General features: G+C 37.6%; 1 protein-coding gene across 3 annotated transcripts in view; it reads right to left on the bottom strand.

Moving 5' to 3' along the window:
* The window catches only part of CPED1 (cadherin like and PC-esterase domain containing 1), a 256715-nt gene that overhangs the window by 227698 nt on the left and 7579 nt on the right, over positions 1 to 21438 (bottom strand). For all 3 annotated transcript variants that reach the window (XM_016125247.2, XM_016125248.2, XM_016125250.2), the window contains one exon: positions 5397 to 5580. In XM_016125247.2, coding sequence (XP_015980733.2) covers positions 5397 to 5580 — 184 coding nt within the window. The remainder of the gene's footprint in view (positions 1 to 5396; positions 5581 to 21438) is intronic.

Here is a 21438-nt window from a genome sequence, read left to right on the forward strand (position 1 = left end):
ATGCCATGCTGTAATGTTATACTCTCAGCTTGTGTTGGAAAGTCACTATATGAATCAAAATATGACATCCATTCATTTGGAATACAAATGTTGCTGTGGTCCTTGACCCATTATATAATATAGTGTTGTCTACTTAATAATCACTTTGAGAAAGTTGTTTTAAATATATACCTGGGCATGTGAGAGATTAGAGAAAGGAAATGCAACGTTCCCTTCCTCCTGAAAGAAAAGCTTACATTCTTTCCCTGTTATTCTAGGTTCTCCAAATCACAAAACTAAAATTAAGCCTAAATTGTGGTAGCGAAGATATCCATATCCAGTTTGAACCCTATTTTTATATCTCTATTTCAGTAATTTTATAATTATATGCTTTCTTTTAAACCTTCAAATCCTTCTTGAATGAGGTTTGGTATGATGGAAAAAAAACTAAACTATCTCAGTCCCAGAATTTAATCATCAGCATGGTAAGGGATCAAGTGACATAGAATTAGTTTAGATACTAGGGTCAGCAAACTTTCTCCATACAGGGTCCAACAACAAATATTTTTGATATTAAGAACCATACAGTCTCTGTTGCGGCTATTCAACTCTGTCATAGTAGAACAAAAACAACCAAATACAGCACAAAAACAAATGTGAGGCTAGGTTCCAATAAAACTTTGTTTACAAAAACAGGCGTTGCACCGAATTTAGCCAGTGGGCCATTAATTGCCAACCTCTGGCAATAAAATCGATAGTCTTTCACTTTTTGTATTTCTACCAAAAAACAAAAAACAAAAACAAACAAAAACAACAACAACAAAAACATGTGAAATCCCCAAGTTATAAAAACAAGAGCAATTTCAAACCATAAGAGCAACTCCAATTCTGTAGCTTTGATAGCAGGTTGGCATTTGTTTATCATGTGAACCATATATTTCATTTAAAAGTTCAAGATGCATTCAGAAGTGGATAGAAAATTTCTAAATATGCACTACCCTTCAAGTATACATAAATAATTCTATCCAATGATAAAATCTACTGAGTCAGTCTCTTAAACATACTACTTAGATGTTACCGTGGGAATAAGTTAAGAACTTTTGAAAAGCATCTACTGCACTATCCACGTACTAAAGCACTGATTTACTAAATAACACCTATATCTAGAAAAGGGAATAATTGGTTGGTTTTTCTATCTATTCCTTTAGAGAATTATATGTTCTTACAAATGCAAAGACATAAGATATATTTTTCCAAAGCAAGGGATTGAAAGGTCATAAAAATACATTTCATATTTTACTAAATCTAAAGACAATCGTCCTTTTACTGTTCTCAAAATCAGCTTAACAAGAAAATGCTTGTAAATACCTATACAGCTAAATCTTCAATTGTGCAAAGGCATTAAAGCAAGCTGAACTATACATCATTTTATTCTCAAAATTAGCTCTAAAGATTGTTATTTCTTGAACCAATAGTATATCACTTAGGACAGTGCACCCCAAACTGGGCTGCATAACAAAATCACTCGTTTCCATTTTTAGCGTATAAATTTCTGGGCCCCAATCCCAGATTACTGAATGAGAAAAGTATTGTATGGGCTCAGTTTTATTCTGTCTCCTCCCAGAACTCTGATAGGGATGGACAAAGTGATTAAATACCACATACTATTGTGAAGTAAATATCATTACTGTCTCTAACGGATAAGAAAACTAGGGTTCAGAGAACTTTAGTTGCTTAAGGTCATACAGCCATAGCCCTATAGTCTTTCAAGATAGAGCCACTAACTTGTTATGTCACTAGAATGGAAATAATTATATTCTAATTTAGAAACTGAGACGTTTTACTTTTCTTTTCAATAGATGTTTACTAAATAAAATATAAAGCTCAAATGTTACTCTATAAGAAAAGATTACTTAATAGTGGAATGTTACCTGCCTAGCTTATGATTCTTTAATTTTTTATTATTTTTATTCTATTCTTGCCTTAAAAGTTTGTGTTTTTGTTTTGTTTTGTTTTGTTTTAAAGTGGCCCCAAACTGGAAAGAGGCCGCCTGTGTTTCAAAAGATAGTACAAAAGGAGGTCAGCAGAAGTGCCTGAGGTCAGGTCGGGAGAGGAGAGGAAGGCGGGTGGAAAGACTAGGTAGAACAGGAAAATACATTTTATATTTAATTTCTTATGACTAAGAATGTATATAATGTGTCAAGTCTGTACTAAGTAACTCTTATGGGAGTCCCTTTTTTTGTCTCTCATGTAATGTTTCCAATTTTAGGTTAGCAAACAGCGGAAATTGAAATGGTAAAGTAAAAAATAGGTGGAGTGGGTTTCCATATCATTCTGAATTGCTTCCACTCTCCTCAGGCTGCTCCACCTGCGGAGAGTAAGTTTAAATGGACCAAGATAGCATCATAGTTTCTGCTGTCACACATATAATAAAATAAGCATGCAGTGAATATGTGAAACTAAAGCAAAACACATTTTACCAGAATCGAATCTCTAGAAAACACTTTTTTTAGTAAGTGCCTCAATTCTAACATAATTCATAGATTAAACTTGTAGCCATGGCAAATAAGCTGCAATGAAAAAGGGGGTTTATTTCTATATGTTAGATAATCAAGGAAATGATACCATCACAGAACTTTTTTATTTCAGGTATTCAATACACATTATTTTTTTTTCAGTGAAAACTACAAAATGAAGTGGGAAAAAAAAATCAACTTTCCATACTCATGAAATTGCTACCCTTTCTTGAGGCCTATCCAAGAATAATATCTTTTTATACAGAGTAAGAGAATACCAAGAACGAGTTAGGAACTGAATGTTTTAAAAACTGAGGGAATGTGGGGAAGGGAAGATGAGTCAGCATTTGCATTAACAAATTCTGGTGACACTATCTAGTTACCTTGTGCTACTGGGCCCAACAGCTCCTTTGGCTGCCAGATTCCATTGCCTTCAGGCTGTCTTTGGACTTTCTAGGTATTTAGAAGCTGCAAAGTAATCCTCCTTTTTCTTGTAAAATCAACCCAAGGACACAGAGAGAGAGAGAGAGAGAGAGAGAGAGAGAGAGACAGAGAGACAGAGAGACAGAGAGACAGAGAGAGACAGAGACAGAGACAGAGACAGAGAGAGAGAACGAACATTCCATTCCTCCTGTTTTGCCGCTAGAGAAAACTGAAAATTTAAATTAAACTGAAGTTAAAAGGCACAGGTAATCCATGTGGCGCCCGTACACAGTCCGCAGCCGCACCAAAGAGGCAGAGTAACCCAGGACGTCACACAGAAGTGGCGTGTCACCAGGGCCAGGGCTCTGCTGGCCTCAGGAGCGCAGCTCACAGAGCAGGAGGCAGTGGTTACACACATCGTCAACCACCTGGTTCAGTGATGGGCTAAAACAGTTTGTGGGGTGAGAGATAAAACGTTTTATATCTTTTCTTTATACCCAGCTGATAAACGGTTTTCTGACAATATCAGTTATCAGTTATGGATATTCTAGAACTTTAGATTGGTCCTTCTTAATAGAACCTACCTCGATGAGGTTTGTAAAGTTAGTTTTCAGCCCTCCTCGATATTCCAGAGCTTTCCCCTTCCCTTATGTTTTTCTCTTTTGCCTCCTGAGCCCAGTGCTGCACTCTAGATTTCAATACTACCCCTGGGGGACCAACAAATGGCATTCCTGAAGACCTGTCCTCAGGGCCCTCTTTGCACGCTCTAAAGACCTTTCTTTTCATCAAAGCGATCTTTTTGGCCTCTACATCCTGGAAGCTTTGTAACTAAGTAGCTTATAACTCTACTGCAAACTTTACTGCCAATGTGGTAAAAGGTGAATGTGGTAAAGGGTGACGATCATGGCTAAATATCCCCAACCTCTTTTATTCACCATCGGAAGTCTAGCACTCTTAAAGGAAGAGGGCGCATAATAAAGAAGTGTGATGATGACAAGATTGTTCAAATTTAAATGAAAAATAGATATTATTGTGGCACCAGGATCTGACTATTCTCTCAAAGGAAACCACTGCTGAGATCAGCAGTTGATTCAAATTGCTTTTTCTTCCCTCCCTTTTGATAAATAGGAAAATTGATATATTGCATCATTATAAAGAGAAAAATCTGATTTTCTCATGTTGAATGAGTGTTCCACTTCCTTGTAGATCTAATAATGATAAAGTGGTGTAGGATAATGGGCCAAAAGAGACAGGCAGCAAGCAGGTGAAAAGAACAAGCACAGAATTGAGAGCTGGAACACAGGGGTTCAAATCCTGCCCTCCCCTCACCCCGGGTTTAAAATACAAGGTGAGTTACTTCACCTCCTGAAACCTCAGTTTCCTCTTGTGGAATATTGGGGAGGGGATTTCTTAATCTTAGGGTTCTCAGGGGGCTTCAGTGAGGATTAAACGAGACCCTGAATACAGATACAACATGGTATCTGTCACAGGGTTAGTTATTCAAGAAATGTTAGCTGTTGTTGTTATTGCCCTTTTGACCCTCATCATCTATTCAACTCTTTTCGAATAACTTGCTTAAAAACTTGTCTCTTATTTTTCATTTCAGATGACAGAAATAAGAGTACTCGACTAGTAATTGCATGTGTAATAAATATCCACATTTCTTTCATCTTTAGAGACAATCTGTGAATCACATTTAAGCTGGCTTCTTGAAACAGTTTCCAGCACATTCTACTTATAGTCAGATGAAGTGGCAATTTTCTTAAAATATGGAGCAGTTTGGTGCTGGGCAGAACATGTATTTAGGCTCATAAACATAAACATTTTTTATGTAGCATTTAAATATAAACTAAGCAACTTCGAAATGCTACAAACATATAAACAAAATAACTTCGGGAATAAAATAATTAAAGAAAAGTTGAGAGCAAGTAGAAAAGAAGCCAAGTTTTCTACAATGCAAAATTTGTTTTCGTGTATTTTTTAGAGGAAGATAGTAGATGGTACAGAAGCTATTTAACACTCTATGACTGAAGAGGAATTTTTCACTCAAAAGGCTAATCAGCTCTTTCTTCTGCTTCTGTAGATGTGCTTGCTTCATAGGCCGTACTCAAAATTAAGTAAAAACTCATCTTCCCTTTTGCTTGTTCCGTCTAAGCAACAAATGCAACCATCTGTACCTCCTAGCAACTTTCCCACTTTGTAACTCTTTGTAACTGCCTGCAACCCATAGCAACTCCCAGCACTTTGTAACCATCTGAGGACAGATTAACCAATCAGCCTATGCCAAATAAGCTCTATATAAAGAATGTTGCAACTGAGCTCTGGGCCCAGATCTTCAGAGCCCTAGCTCCTCTGGGACCACGGGCGTAATAAACCTGAGTTCTCCAACTCTCTAAGTGCTGTTTGGTTTCTCACCAGTCTGATTTTTGCAACTTTTCTGCAATATGGCAAGCAACTTTGGTAATTACTTATACTGACCTTTTTCTAGTAGCCCTGGTCCAAGGTCAGCACTGAGCCGTTCTTCAACAATGACGACGGTGTAGCGCAGCTGGGTGAGAATGTGCTGGTGGAGCCGAAGCTCCCCTTTGCTGTAGGAAGGAGGCCTGTAGAGTATGGCCCTTCTGCCATGGCTGCCAAAGTGCGTCTCAATCAATTCTTCGATCTGAAAAAGAAAGAAGGCATAAAAACTCAAGAAGAAAAAGTGGTACTTTTCTTTTGAAGGACATCATTAATACAAGTCAAGGGCCATTCAGAATGTTATCCTTTAAATTTCTGTGTAGACATGAAAGACAAATTCTATGAAATGCTGACAAGGACAAAGACACCTCATATGCAAGAACTGAAGGCGAGCTAAGTTTTTCTCATTATTATAGAAAGATGAAAGTTTTAGGCCATTAAAATGTAGAGCTCCTAGAGGAATACTGCGGCATAGAAAACAGAGGTCAGCTCTAACTGAAAATATAAATTAATAGCAATGCCTTTCATCTGCAGTGTGCTTTTATAAAGTAGTTCCAGCTGCATTATCTTATAACAGTTCTTTTAGGTAAACATGGTGGAGGAAACTGACTCAGAGGATGGATTTTATGTTAGAAGGACATGTTTAGGAAGGAGTAAGGAGAACTGAGAAGCAATCTCAGAGCACTCTGGAGACATGCAATGCTGCTGCTTCTCTCAATTAGGATACAGCAAAATGTGAATGCGTCTCGGTGAGGCAGGATGACATCTCTGTGTGAGAAGACAAAAGGTACCAAAGTATCATAATTTTGAGCTCTCCCCTCAATAGTTTATTGCCTCCCAAATAAATATTCCTCTTTCTCACAATGTTTGAAATTTCATGAACAAAAGGGAATTTTCTAATTGACAAGTAGAAAGAATGATGGCATTCATTATAAGGTTTAATGGCAGACACTGGGTGTTTTCCTGAAAACGTGAGATTAAATCTTGATAAAGTAGACACTTTTTATTACTGGAAGGGATGATAAGATTGATTGGAGGTTAAGGAAAACAAATGGAAGAGGTCGGAGAAGAGAGGACAAAGGAGTAGGAGGAAGAAGATGAGGAGAAAGAAATTAACAACAAAACTGGGAATCCAAATTACTTCAGTGGCAGCCTGAATCAAACTGTCCATCTTATGGATCTAAAACATAGTATACACCATTTCTTTTCGCTACTTAAGTTTCTTCATTATTTCGCATTACTGATAGAATCTATTCCGCATCGTTATCAAGGAATATATCCAAGGCCATTCAAACTTCAACCCTATTTTCTGAGTCTCTTTCCATAGCACACTCTTAATTATCTCCATTCCTGACCCCGCTCGCTCCTTCACATGCATACACTGTGCCTTCCCACCTATAATCCCTTCTCCTCTCTCCATTCATCCATCTAGCAAACTCCAAATCAAACATTGTCTCTTTTGAAAAGTTTTAATTTAAATACATCCTTTCATTAGCACTTATGAAATCGCATCTCTCCCTGATGTGAGCTCCATAACAGGCAGCCTGCATTGTCTGTGTCTCCAGTACACATCATCAATAATAAATGAAGATATCTGGTAAATTAATGAGCTGTAGTGCTCTGCCTAGATCTTTGAAGATAATTATGGAAAGAATAATGAAACAGATTTAGATTGTAAACTCTCTGAGGATACGAACTATATCCTGTTTTTCATTGCATACAAATAATTGCTATCTGGAAATTAATAAACAAGGCACAGTGTAGCGCAGCGGCACACAAACTCTGGATCCAGGCTGCTGGGTTTGAGTCCCCCGGCTCCACCAGCACCATGGATTTGACCTTGGAAAATACCTATCCCCCAAGGGTGCTGTGAGGATGAAGGGGTTAATATTCGTAAAGTGCTTAGCACTGTGCCTGGCAAGTAGGAAGTACTATATATGTGTGTTTTTAAAATAATAATATATTGTAAAGAGTAAAGAGCCAGAAAAACTGTTTCTGATTCTGAGCTCTGCCTGGAGCATATTAACATAGGTGTCTAATGCATATATGATGGATATAGTGAAAAGGACAAGAATACTAGCTAATCACACTTTCTGTACATGGCACTTTTGCAAAACATGATTAGATGTTTTTCTCTTGTTAAAGGATATTGCATTGTATTGGTAATAAAACTATTTAAACTGCAAATTGGGATACGATTCCTCAGCAAATGTGGTAGTAGTTTGTAATGATAAATTTATAAGGAGTATTTTACCCCAAATACAGGTTGACACAGTAGTTAGTGGAGACCAGCAGTCCATAGGAGGGCAAAATAAACAAACATGCGTCTAGGTGAAAGGGAAAGACAGATGCTTCCAAATATATCAGTGTCACTCAAGCAAAATGCACAGTGCCCGGAATTTCCTTCTCATATTATTTTCTTACGTAATCACAGGATGCGCCTCTTCATTACAGCTGGCTCAAGTACAGCAGTGATTTCTCATTAGGAAAATTATTTTCAAATTTTAAGTTATTATTATTTAAGAAGATACCATCTCTCCTTTCCCTTCAACCAGGATCAGTTTAAGCAAGAAAAATGTAGGTGTTACCAGTATATCTTATATGGAGCATATTCTAAATAAAGTATAATTACTGGCCATATTTTGTAATAACCCTGATAATAAAGACTGAAGTTTTAACTCATGTCTCAGACTACAGGGACTAAATAGGAAATGAGTTTGTCAGTCAAATTATGTTGGATTATCTTGACATACGAACTGTCCTGTCCTTGTAATATTTATAACACTCTGTATCAGCAGAATGGCCCAATACCAAGGAATGAGAACAGTTTTAGCTGGTCCGACAACAGGTGCACACAGTGCGTATGTGAAATAAAAACTATTCGAATGGTTATGTCAACCGCACCAGCAAATGCGGGATTATCAAATGCCAAGAGAAGCACTTTTGGAAATGCTCCTGCTTACTCCAACAGTTTTGAAGATATATTTTTAGTGGAAGGATACATTTAACCTGGCCACCACTACAACTAAACCAGACACTTGCAAGCCTGCTGATGAGAATTTAGGAGAGAATGAGCATTGCTGGATATAAGCACTCTGAAGTCTCACTTTGCTCCCTCCCTTCCTCTTGAGAGATCCTTAGAATACTCCCCAGAAATCGCTTTGTTAGACTACATGAAAATTGCTTTATTTATTGAATACTTATTATTTTTATTGGAAGGACTTCAAAATCTAAAACCTTCATACCACCTTCAGTAAAGCAAAGGATAGAGTGTTATAATTAACTATGTGGAGTGTTCTATGAAGCAATGTAGGACTGGAAATCAAAAATTTAGATTTGAATGCTGGTTCTGCCACATGCTTCATCCACTGGGGTGAATTACTGAATCTCTCCTCCTCAGAGTTCTTTCATATGTGCAGTAACAAATCCTACCTCATGAGATCGTATTGGGAATTACATACATTTTCTATGTGAAATTGTGCAATGTAGTATCCTACTGATAAGTGATGTTAAAAATATATGAATAAAATTGAATAAGAATTGTAGGTCTGCTTTTATCTTAAGAATTCTATAAGCTGCTATAGTAACATAATTTGGTCTGTCATAAAAAAAATTCTACAATAAACTATATGCTTCCACATACCCTTATATATATTTTCTTTGTAGTACTCATCTCCTTTTAATGCAAAAAATTAATTTATTTATTATGTTTATTGTCTGTCTTCACACACCATAAAAGAAGGTAAACGAAAGCACGTATATTTTGCATTTTGTTCACTTTTGTTTCCTCAAACTAAGAATAGTATTTGGCACATAATGGGCACATAATAAATATTCTTCAAATGAATGAATAAATATGTCTTTTTCCTCAATATATGAAAGTCTTTGTTATTATAAATACTACTGCGGAATATTGGGAATAGAAAGGTGAAAATCTGTACTAAGAAATTTATTTCAGTACAATTGTCAATAGTAAGAATGACAAAAATAGAGTTAAATATTTGAGCAAATTAATAAATTTTGGTAAAAAAATTTGAATAAAAAGCTGTTATAAAAGTGCTATATTTCTGGAGTGAGTTACACTATCAAAAAGTCTTCACCAAGACCCACCTGAAAATCAAGAAATACAGCTCTTTAAAATATAGCGGGAATGAAAAATAAACCTTGTTTTTTTTCACACAACAGGTTTTATTTTCTAGATTTATTAAAGTAGCCATGTATTTATGACATATTTTGATGCTCAAATACATATATATATATATATATATATATATATATATATATATAGTAAACCACCTATGTGTGTAATATACAACTAAAAGTCACATTGCATTGCTAGTTTAGATTTTTGGCATTCTAGAAATACTGCAGAGCCTAATATACTTTAATTTTTCCACTATAAGAATAAAATAGAGATTTTTTTCCATTGTTGAAATGTACACTTATTTATTCAAGAAATAAAATGGATGTAATTTGCTAGAATGTATATCTTACACATTTATTACTTGAAAGTTATTTATAGCATAGTTTGGGGACCACTGGTTCCCCTGGTATGAAGCAGAGCTTCTTGAGAACGTTTTCTACCCAAATGAACATTTAGTGAACCTCTGCCTTCATCTCACAGCTGACTCAACTGAATCTCATTTCTCAGAACTATGTTGTAACTGTACTTTGGGGCTATTTCAATACTCATCATCTAATAAAAGGCAAATTTGCTCACTTGTGGCTCTATGTAAATTATAAAAATATAGTACAGAAACAAATGCAATGATGTTTCAATATAAATATATATAGATATATAGATTAGATATAGATATAGTTATAGATATCCTCAATATTGTTTTGATGAAATGGCACTTACTTAAATAGCCATTGCCAAAACTCATTATCAACTATTACTCAATCTAATTTTCCCTTTGGCACTCATTACAATTTGTAATTATATGTAATGTGTTTAATGTCTGTCTCTCCTACAAGTCTGAATGCTCCAGGAGGGCCTAGGCTTGTTTGTTTTGGTTATTGTTGTACATATAGCTTACTGTCAATTTTCAAATAAAAGGGAATGAATGAATAAATGAATGAATGAATGAACAAGTGAATTAATACATGAATGCAAAATATGAGTTCATTATTTATAAACACATGCATACCCTTTAATTATTTTACTCACTAATCAACTGAAAAAAAATCCACTAGAAAATTTCAGTAAAGTCTTCAACATCTGTATCTCAAGCCATAAAATATCCATGACCTCTTCATCCCCAATGACAATCTCCTCTATGTCATTGCAACTCCCCACTCCAATGGCTACATCTTGGACTCTGTGGTTCCCCAATAGCCCTACCTTTGAACTTATAAAATGAGATATTCCAATCTCTACTCACAATCATATATTTCCAGCTCTTTTTATTTATTTCCAAAACACCAGTTCTTCAAACACTTCTGTGGGCCTCCCTTTTCACCTTCTTTCTCTGTGGCTCAGACTCCATGGTCCAACATCCCAAGAATTCTCTACCCAATACATTAAATTCCCTTTCTCCTCCGTACTTCCATCATGTTCACATGACAAAACCACAAGCATGTAAGAGCTGGAGATACAGCAGTAAACAAGACAGACAGGTCTCTGCCCTCACAGAGCTGACAGTCCATCAAAGAAAGCAGACAAAAGCAACGAGTTTTAAGAAATCCGGTAAATCAAGAGATATAAGATGTTGTGGAAACGGAGCAGCAAGACCTGAGGAAGATCTCAGTGGCCTGCTTTTCCCGCACCTGGGCTGGGGTTGCTGAGGGCTGCCGAAGAAAAGGACCAGCTGGACAGATTCTGTTGGCAAAGCCAGTTCAGTCTTCGGGCTTCCCAGACCACTCTGCCCTGCTTCTCTGGTCAATTCCTTCTCACATGCTCCACGGTGACAAAACTTTTCCACTTTCAGATGCCTCTGAGTTCTACAGATAACTGCCTCCCAGTTCATAAAGGAAATTAGCACTATTAGAAGGAAACATACTAGTTACACAGCCTCTGTTTTGGCTATAAGCTATTGACACAACTAACATTTTCTCTTTTCTCCTGATTTTCTTAGAAAAATAACCTGTCTTCCTCTTCTCTGTGACTAATCACTCTGTTTATCTTCCAGATTCCACGATCCCCCTCCACAAAGCAACAAACCTCCTCCTTATTTCCACGCTCAAGTCCCTTCATCCATCTCTAGCTCCTTCTTCTGGATCCTTAATGTTCCCTCCTCTTCTCTCCCACTGGCTCCTTCTCAATGTTCATTCATTCCATCATTTACTTATTTAACAATTCTAAACACTTTCCATGTGAAAGGCAAGGTTCTAGGCTCTGAGGCATATAACAGAGAAGAACCCTGACAAAGTTCTGTCCTTCACTGAGCTTATTTTTTAGTGGGAGGAGCAGTAAACAATTAATGTAATCGTTCAGTGTACGTTCCTGCAGAGATAAGAGTTCTGGTCAGGGTAGAGCATTAAAGAATGACCCAGGAGCTCTTTCAGAGCGCACCTTGCTGTTCTCACCTGTGATGAATATTATGTACAAAAGAGAAGGCAATTCTGAGAGGGAGAGAAAAGATGGGAAGAGAAATGAAAATAGAAAGTCCTCATAGGTCAGCACCATAGATACTTTTTATTGTGAGTGGTAAAGATGGTTGGGTAGGCAACAAGATTTAACTGCCAATGGGGATAAAAGTAGAGATAATGCAATATTATTTGTTATCTTGTTAGGTAGCTAGTAGGAGACGGAGTAGTAGAGAATTTAAAAGTTGGCGAATTTACACCGATCTCCCCACCTAGGTCCAACTTGGTGAACTTTAATCCCTTTTACTAAAAGCCATAGCAGAGAGGAGGCAGATGAGGAACACTGGACTTACAGTTAGAGGAAAGGTGTTTCTCTTGTTTTATTTTGTTTTCCTGATGGATGGATGGGTACCATGATAGAATTCCAGAAGCCCAGGCTTTTACAGCCTAAATTACAAGATTTCCTAAGTACTATGCAGCATCACTCACATAATACAGAAAAGAGGGTTCTTAAAAACATTTTAAAAATGGAAGCACTCAGTGACCTGAGTGATCAAGACACAAGAGGGAGACCTGAGACCCAACCTAAAGAGGCGTCTCATCGGACTGCGGGACGTGGGGACGGAGAGCACTGGGAGTGGGGCGCGTGAGCGCTGCACTGGGGAGCCTGGTCCGCTGTAGGAAGAGTGAGAAGCAGCAGGACCGTCCAATCACGACGTATGTAACTCAGAGTAAATACAGACGACGGAAACGTTCCCGGAGCAGAGAGAAAAGTCCCGAATGATTCGCTGCTGAGATGTTAAGTAAACAGAGAGGAAGTCAGTAAGCTGACTAGAAGAATAAGAGTTAAGCACAAAACGGGAAAACAGATGAGAACACCAGGACAGGGCCCGACCTGGCCACCCTAAGCTAGAAAATCTTTAATGATAAATGATATCAAGTTGCCTTAGTCCACTGGGAACATCTGAAATATTGAGACTTTAGGGATATATTGTGATTTTTTTTTTGTTTTTACCATAAAAGACTTTCCACCACATCTATCAATATTAAGCTTGAAATCTGAAGGTAAAACAGAGAATTCCTAAGTCGCCTCTATGTTCAATGTTCAATGCCATTCTCCTCACTCACAACCTGGAACCACAGTGTACTTTTGAAAAGGGGCACACAGTACAGAGCCTGTGTAACCAGAGGAAGGAGAAGAAGCCAGACTAAAAGACAGCAAGTAGCAAGACAGGAGAGGGAAAAAAAAAAAAAGGCAGACTGAACGGCTTCTCTGCTCTTCAGACTCCAGCCAATGCACAGTCATGCTGGGCGTTGCTTCAGCTGCGAGCTGCTCATTCCTTCCCCCGGCTAACTCTCACAACAGAGCAGGGATCTTGGAGACAGGGATAAATTAAAAACAAAACCACAAAAACACTGATTTCTCCCGAGTCCGTATCTAGAGGCTCCTGCTATGGCTTCTTGCCTTCCCAGGCCTGGCAGTGGTTGTTGGCTGCCTCTGTTAACGCCCTCTGAAATGCTCATCCATTTCAACCAGCGTAGAGGAACTTATATTCCTTTCTCTGCTTCTCACAAATTTTCTTTTTCTCTTCTCTAGCTGTTTTGAAAGTCATAAAAAAGATCTTTTCCAGCCTCCTGGAGGCTTTTCCTCCAACTAATTTTCCTCGAGGTGTCTGCCACCCACTACGCACAGCTGTGGGTCATCAGTTTACTATTTGCTATAACTTTACAGACAAAACAAAGACTAAACTGAGATTATAAACACAGGGAAATAGCTGGGAGATGGTGGTCATGATAGCTTCCTTCTAGGTAACTTTACAAATAAGATAAAGCTTTAAATGAGATCAGAACAGAATGTAGATTGTCTTTTCTTCTTTGCTCAGTTTATTTTGCTTCCTATTTCGGAGCAAATAAAAACCATTCCAAGTGTCCTTCTTTTGTATCTTCTCCTTTCCTCTGCCTTCCTTTTTCTCTGCATCTCCCCACTTTTCAGCTCTCTCTCAGATACTCACAGAGAGCTTAAGAGGAAGAAGTAGTTATTTTCTTTCTATACTCAAGCCCTGAGGGCATTTGCTGGTTTTAGAATAAATGCTCTCCAGCCCCTTGAATCTTATCACTGTGCCAGCAGTAGTTAAAAGGACATCTATAATGAAGAAAGTATAAAACTGACAACTAACAATTATGAAAAACCAAGCAGGGCACAAGGAGAGACCTTGTTCTTTTGAAAAATGTTAAAGCAATAGCAAGTCTCTGTCTCCTGATACCAAAACAACGAGTTAATTCAGCAATTCAGTCTTAAAATAGTAAGTCCATACAAAGGCAATATAAGGAAAAGGAGAGAACACTGGAGTCATTGCAATATCAATACCTAAGCATCATACAATCTACCGAGCATCTCCATAGGTGCCAGAGACTCTGAATCTAAATTCCAAGCTTGGCCGGCAGCACCCCAAGGCCTTCTGAATTCTAGGTCTCCTCTCGACTTCTCATTCTCATTGACTGTCTGTCGACATCACTTAAGCTCACTGGATGTGCTTCACTTTTCTCATCTGCAAAGGAGCACCAACCTTCCATCTTACTTTTCATGCTACTGTAAAGATCAAAGGAGACTCAAACAGTGAAGATAAAAGCATTTGAAAATGTATCGCCCCTCATAAAAGTAAGGCACATTTAAATATCTCTTAAAGAAGTTACTGCATAAAAGAATTTCTTAACAAGTTAAAATATTTGAAATCATTAAAATATAAACTGAAGTATATTAAAATTTTTAAGTTTATTGGAGCAAAAATCTATTTGAATGGGGTGGCGCCAAACCAGAGGTGGTTAGGAGTGCTGACCCCGCCACCCCAATTGGAACCAGGGGAAAGATTTATATAGAGAAAGTATGAAGGAAAAAAAGAAAATTATTTGATTGGCTATCCTTTGAGGTATTTACAGTCTTCGATTTGGGTTTGCTCACATAGACCACCAAAGCATCAGAGCCACTTTAGTCTTATGGCCTCCTTGTTTAATTAATTTAACAAAATAAAAACCTTAAAAGTTTTAATCATATGATTTTATAGGGGTTCTGTCAAATTACAAGTGAAATATTTTAAAAGTAGCATTCATGTATTAGAGATATTAAAGCCTTTAAAAATAATGGATCACTATTTCTACTATTCTTCTCTGCTAAAAACCCTGTGTTAGGGCACACATATCATTATGAAAAAAGAACATGGCCATCGATACTATATACACAATGAACATATTTCTTAGATTTGGATGCTAGATAAAAATTACAGTCTGTTAATTGCACAATGAAATATGATTTAATTTTATACTCTGTTATAATGTTCTATAAATAAATTCACACTGAAGATATAAAAAGCCCTTTATCACATTACATTGCCTCTTTTGGCTTAGAAAATATAGCCACCATTGTCTAGTCTTATGACCTTCAGTAGTATTCACCTGTTCCTAAACTCCCCATTTTCCTTTTCTGTTTCAATCTGCGTTCTCTTCTGTCCACTCTCTATACCACAAGGCTCGCTGCTCATACTCCCAACACCCTTCCTGCCTGGTTAAGACTTCAACTCTTCTCACCACACACACACACACGCACACACATGATCCCAGGCTTTTCAGCAGGCCATCATGGAAGAATCTGTGGTGGCCAGCCTAGAATCTCTTTTAGCACCATAGTGAACATGCCCTACTCTGGACAGTGTCCAGCCTAATTAAAAACAACAACAACAACAAAATAACCCTGAAAATATGGGAGTTGAATTTAGGCACTGAGTTGGGGATTAAGATTTTCCATTCACTGCCTATTTAGTTACCACATTGGTGCTTGGAGGGGAAGAGGATAGGTTCCTAAGCTCACTTCAAGCATCCGATATTGTCAATCCCATGCACATAACATCTCTGGCTTCTTTCTTCTCCCCTCAGTACCCACATCCCCTCATTAACAAGTTCATCCGGATTCTCTCCAGAAATCCAGGGTCCCCAGGAATTGCACAGAAGGTTAAAAGTAAAAGCTAACACACCCCAGGCAGATGGCCTTGCATCTCCAGGGCAGCAAAGGTCAGCTCCAGTTCTCGGTTGAATGAAAGGCTACAGGATAGAGACACAGACTTCACCAACCCAGAGGAACTCTGCGCCATCTTACCCATGTGGGGTCAAAGTGTCAAGAAGAATAGGAGAGCGAGTGTGGAATACTCAGGCACTACCCTCTACATGAAAGAAACATCCTGCCTGATAGCAAATTTTTGCACCAAGTTTCCTTACACAGTTACTCGTGGGCACTTATTCTGCATTCTTGTTTTCTCTGAGCATCATTGTGGCTGGTCACTTTCCATGGCTTCCACATCTTGTCCCACTGGCCAGCACTAATATACAAACTTAAACTTGGTTCTCCTCGGCGACTACCCCAGTAACACTTATCCCAGCCTGGCTGAGTCCTAAGAACTCTCTTCGTCATACTTCCCTTCTAGAAGATTCCATTCAGTCTATCCTGATCCTGCTCATGTTGCCAGAGGCTGCACGATCACACCAACACATCGTAACACAACTTCACATATTCCTTTCACACTCTATCCTAGAGCTCTCAAAATTACACATTCAATCTAGAATGATTAAGATTTCAATGGCCAACTTTTTGCTTTAAAAATCAAAAATTGTCAGGATAACAATATCTGATAATACCACAACATAAGCACTACCTCTAGAGGAAAGAATAAGGCATAACTTGATACTGTTATTAAATTTGCAACTCCTTAAACTCTATAATCCTTCTGTTAGAAAATTAATTGGGTTTGGCTTTCTTTTGTGACTGGCTAGCAAAATGAGTTCCCTTCCTAGAGGTCCGGTTTGTTCTTAGAAGGTCCAGCACAGGGACTCATAGGCCAGGCCTAAAGAAGAAACCACTTCTAACATAACAGATTGCTTTGATCTTCTCAGGAAAGCAGAAGGTAAGGACATCTTTTAAATAAAGGAAGATCTGAATGGGGGAACCAGAGTTTAAGAATCCAAATGAAAGTACAAAAGAAGGAGTTAAGGACTGCTGACCACCACAGGAAGTTTTATGCACTGGACACACAGCATGATTTATGCTAGATCCCATTCATTCCTTCAACCTGACATGTGCCAGGCATTGTATAAACTTGATCCAACTGCCAGTAATTAGAAGGTTTTAAATGCTAGATTTCTGCAGGGAGCAGTTACATTATTACAAATACCTGGTTACTTTGTTCAGGATTTTGCTAAGAATTGTCCTAAGATCCTGTGTCCATCATTGGATAATGAGACATCTTCCCATTTATACCACAGAAAAGAGGCTTCTATTTAAAATGTCATTATTTTATAGTAAAAAGAAGAGATAATTCTAGCTTCTAGAGGTTTATATTTCTGATAAAATATATTTTCACAAATACATCTTATCACCTCTCTAGCAAATGGGTCTGTTTAAAACAGAAATAGTATTACTTTAACCATTGCTTCTTTAAAAGAAAAATAACCAGTTTACCTTCTTTTCCCCTATTCTTATCCACTCTTCCACCAAAAGGAAAATTAACTCTGCCCCAAATCTATCTGCTTTTAAAATATCTTATGTGTAGCTTATGTACAGGAAACTTCAGATATGTTATTAATGTTTTCACTGTTTACTCAGGAAAAAAAGCAAAGATAATAATAAAAAGAGGAGTGAGGAAAAGCTCAATAAAAATCACTCTCCCCTCTGGGTGTGTCCAGTAGGGAAGGTTTACAGATCAATAAGAAAGCCAACTTTCTGGTCAATACTTTCCCAAGATCAGGTAGTTTCTGCACGGCTACAGAAAAGTTAATTTCCCATTCCATTTTTCCTGAAGTATTTGTGCACTTTGGCTAAATTATTGCTAGATTTTCCACTGGGGAAGAACTAAGCTGAGGGCTGAAACTATTAGAATGCTATTACTCTTCCTACTGCTTGTTAAAAACACAGTGAACCATCAAGAGGAAACTCAATTGTGATAGCACGATTTTGGACTCTAGTGGCATTTTGAAACATAACTATTAACTTGACATTAGAATAGCACATGATACTATAATTTTTTAATGGAAATGGGGATTCCTGGTACTCACATTTATGTTGTCGATATGCATTCTGTTCCCTCAAGAGGGGCCAAATGCAGTGAGAATATTTTCCTGATGTTATCCTTCGGGATGTGTTAAATTAATTGAACAGTGCATTAGACAGGGCTCTAATGCCCTGGCAACCTACGTAAGCAAACCAAAATCTAAGCCTATAAATGCCTCAAGGTTATGAAATAGAAACCTAAAAACACCCAACCACAACACAGTCAATAATTCCCTAGCTTTGCTTCTGCCTTTTCTCTATAAAAGTCTCTCCCAGGTCTCCTGTCGGTGGAGAACTCATCACTATCATTTTGGTGCGGCCTGACTTGAATAGATTTTTGCTCAAATAAACTCTTAAAAATTTTAATATGCCTGCTTATTTTTTAACAGATGTAACAATGTTTATTCCCCTGCCTTTTATAGTCTCAGCATCTTCCAAAGCACTCAGCCAGATACCGTGTCTAATTCGATCCCACAACACCTCTATAACAGACCTTTCCATCCTGATGCCACAGTCTCGGAAAAGGAAACCCAAAGGAATCACTTGTCCATAGGTACTCAGCTCTTCCACACTGGAACTGGGTCCCCATCGATGCTTTTCCTCTTTCACCTGGAAAAAGTGAGCAGGGCACGGCAGGCTCTGCCTCAGCTGCGTGGACCTTCGGCAAGTGGCTCAGAAGGTTTCCAAAAGTCTGCACCACACCCCAACGACAGCCACTTGTTTTTACATCAAAACCAATAAGAAACACCAGGACGCTGGAACAATATTACTATTTAAATAAATTCCATCTTCTTCCCATTGGTTATTCACTATCATCTGACTTTCCCCTTTACCTGACTCTCCCATCCCGAATTGGCCACTTTTCCCCAGATCTCTCTGTTAGGCATAGTCAGAATATACTTAGGGCAGCAGATGACAGCTTTGATTTGTCAAGTCTGTTTTGAGGTGTGTTATAAGAAATTAGCTTTGAAGGCAATTAAAATGACAAAATTTGTAAATAATTTACAGCTTATAAATCAGGGAAGATGTGCCACATTCCCACTATTTTCAGTCGAATATTTTATTGATCAAGAGAAGAAGGAAATATCATGCACAGCCTTGAAAAACCCGTGGAATGTGCCCGCATTCGATTGCATTTAGGGATTTCAAAGAGAAAAGTAACTGAAGACTGCTAGCATAGGACCCGCTGGCTTAGATATTTGCCTGGGCAAAATATATTGAAGAAAACATATAAGCTAAGGATCAAAAATACACGTGCATTCTTGAAACAAATATAACATAAGCCATTTAAATTAGCACTTGTTTTCGAGACCAGAGCTGAAACTCTGCTTCTTAGGGATAGAAAGGACACAAACATTATTGAATGTTAAGTCTGGTCAGCCACCATGTTTGGTATTTTCAGATATATATTCAGGTCTCATAAGTAGGGCTCGGTAAACTCCATTTTTCCAGTGATAAAACTGAGAATTTAGAAATCAAGGTTAAATTTGCCTATGTCCTATAGCTCGCTAGTAAATGACACAGCAGGAATTTGAGCCAACGAGTACTAAAGCCCATGTTTTTTCTAAACTTCTTAATCAATATACTTAACAGGTTTCAGGTTAGAAGCTTTGTTGGAAATAATCAGGTGTATTTTCACCAGTGATATGCAGAGTCACCAAACCTTCCCCTTGCAAGTTGCTCTGATTGGAATGCACTGTGAGCACACTGGTGGGCAGCACTGTCAAGAATCTCCAGATAAGGATTAGAGATAACAAACGTAGGTACGTTTCAGAGCACATGATCATGCTGCACTTCCAAGTCCACGCACTCGCCTTCATAATTATTTCGGTTCACCTATTATTTGGATCTTAAGTACCCTTAGCCTCCATTAGTGAATTGAGTGTTAAAAAATTCAGTACGATCCTTATATATAGCAAAATCTCCATTCATCTTTTATCATTATATTCCTTTTTTTAACCCTGTACATGATAGGTCCTGATGTTTTGGTTTACAGTTTGAACAAGTCTCTGCAAAGCACAAAAGTTGACAAAAGTACTGTTTACCTTGCAAATCGTCAACTTTGGTACAGTTTCTGTTTGAGGACATAAATCCTATTTTAGGACATGAGCTCACGCTTCTAGTTAGAACGGCTCCCTAGAAAAAATATCCAAAGGAAATCAAAGGGAAAAATGAAACTAAAACTTTTTTTTTTCTCTCCCAAAAGGACACACACTCAAAGTTGATAACAGGAAGTACTTTTTTATAATGTCAGTGCACTGAGTGGTTTACATTTTGGAGGGTTCATCTTATGTGAGTTTCTAATTCTACCAGAACAAGAAACAAAATTGGTTAGAGAAAGAAAGAAGCAGCAGCTATTGCTATTTTGAAAAAAAACAAGAGAGAATGACACCCATAAGCTGATTAATTGCTTGATTCATAGGAAATTTAACATAACCTGCTTAAATATGAGCTTCATCAGGCTTCATTAAAATTTATCTAATGTAAACAAATTTGAATTTGTTTAGAATTTTCTCAGTATGATTAATTTTCACCCATGTGCATATTTCATTATAAAAGTTTAACACAGCTCTAATCAACTATGTCAGAGAAATCCACAGACATTAAATGCTCATCAGCAAGCACAACTAATTTCATGAAAGTTGCATACCTGTTAGTGTGCTGACGACATCTCCTGAGAGCCTCGTATACATAGACTCCTCGTATTTAGATGCTATCAACATGATTGAAAAACCTTACCTTCAAATCTTGCTAAAATATAAAAACAAGTAAAAGGAAAAGCTCAATTTTTAGTAAAATCAGTTTGTTAAAAAATGGAAATCGCTTGATAGAAAGAAAGGTTAGATGATCGTGACAAAAAAGCCAAGAAAGATGGGAAGTAATTAGAAAACAGTAGGAAAAGGATGCTGTTTTTAGTTAGTTAGTTAGTTAGTTAGTTAGTTAGTTTGTTTGTTTGTTTGAATGTTATACTATAGAAGATCCTTGAGAAAGTTTATAGGATAAAGATCCCAACAAGACAAATGAACTAAAGAAAACGAGAGAGATTGAACAATAATCGATGAAGCAGATTCATTACAGCAAAATGGCAAGATAATTGGTATTAACCAGAAGTCCAAGACAGGGTAAAGGAGGAGGTCAAGACGTACTGGTACAGGAAGAAGATGGAGTGGAGAGCCTGAGAGTTCAGCAAATAGGAAAATGAGTGGGGAGGTCATTGCCTGGTTTCATTTCTTGGTCTCCGCTCTAAAGTTGGCCTTCTCTAATCCTTAACTTCATGATTCAATTATTTATTCTTTCATTGACTAGATATTTATTCAGTGTTTATTTGTGTCAGATACTGCTTTGGTAGTGATAATGTATCAGTAAGTATAATAAAGTCCTTGTTTTTAAAGAGCTTACATTCAATGCAGGGAGGCAGACGGTAAATATATATGTATTTGTCCA

The sequence above is a fragment of the Rousettus aegyptiacus genome, unplaced genomic scaffold (assembly GCF_014176215.1).
Source record: "Rousettus aegyptiacus isolate mRouAeg1 unplaced genomic scaffold, mRouAeg1.p scaffold_m13_p_13, whole genome shotgun sequence".
NCBI classification, from domain to species: domain Eukaryota; kingdom Metazoa; phylum Chordata; class Mammalia; order Chiroptera; family Pteropodidae; genus Rousettus; species Rousettus aegyptiacus.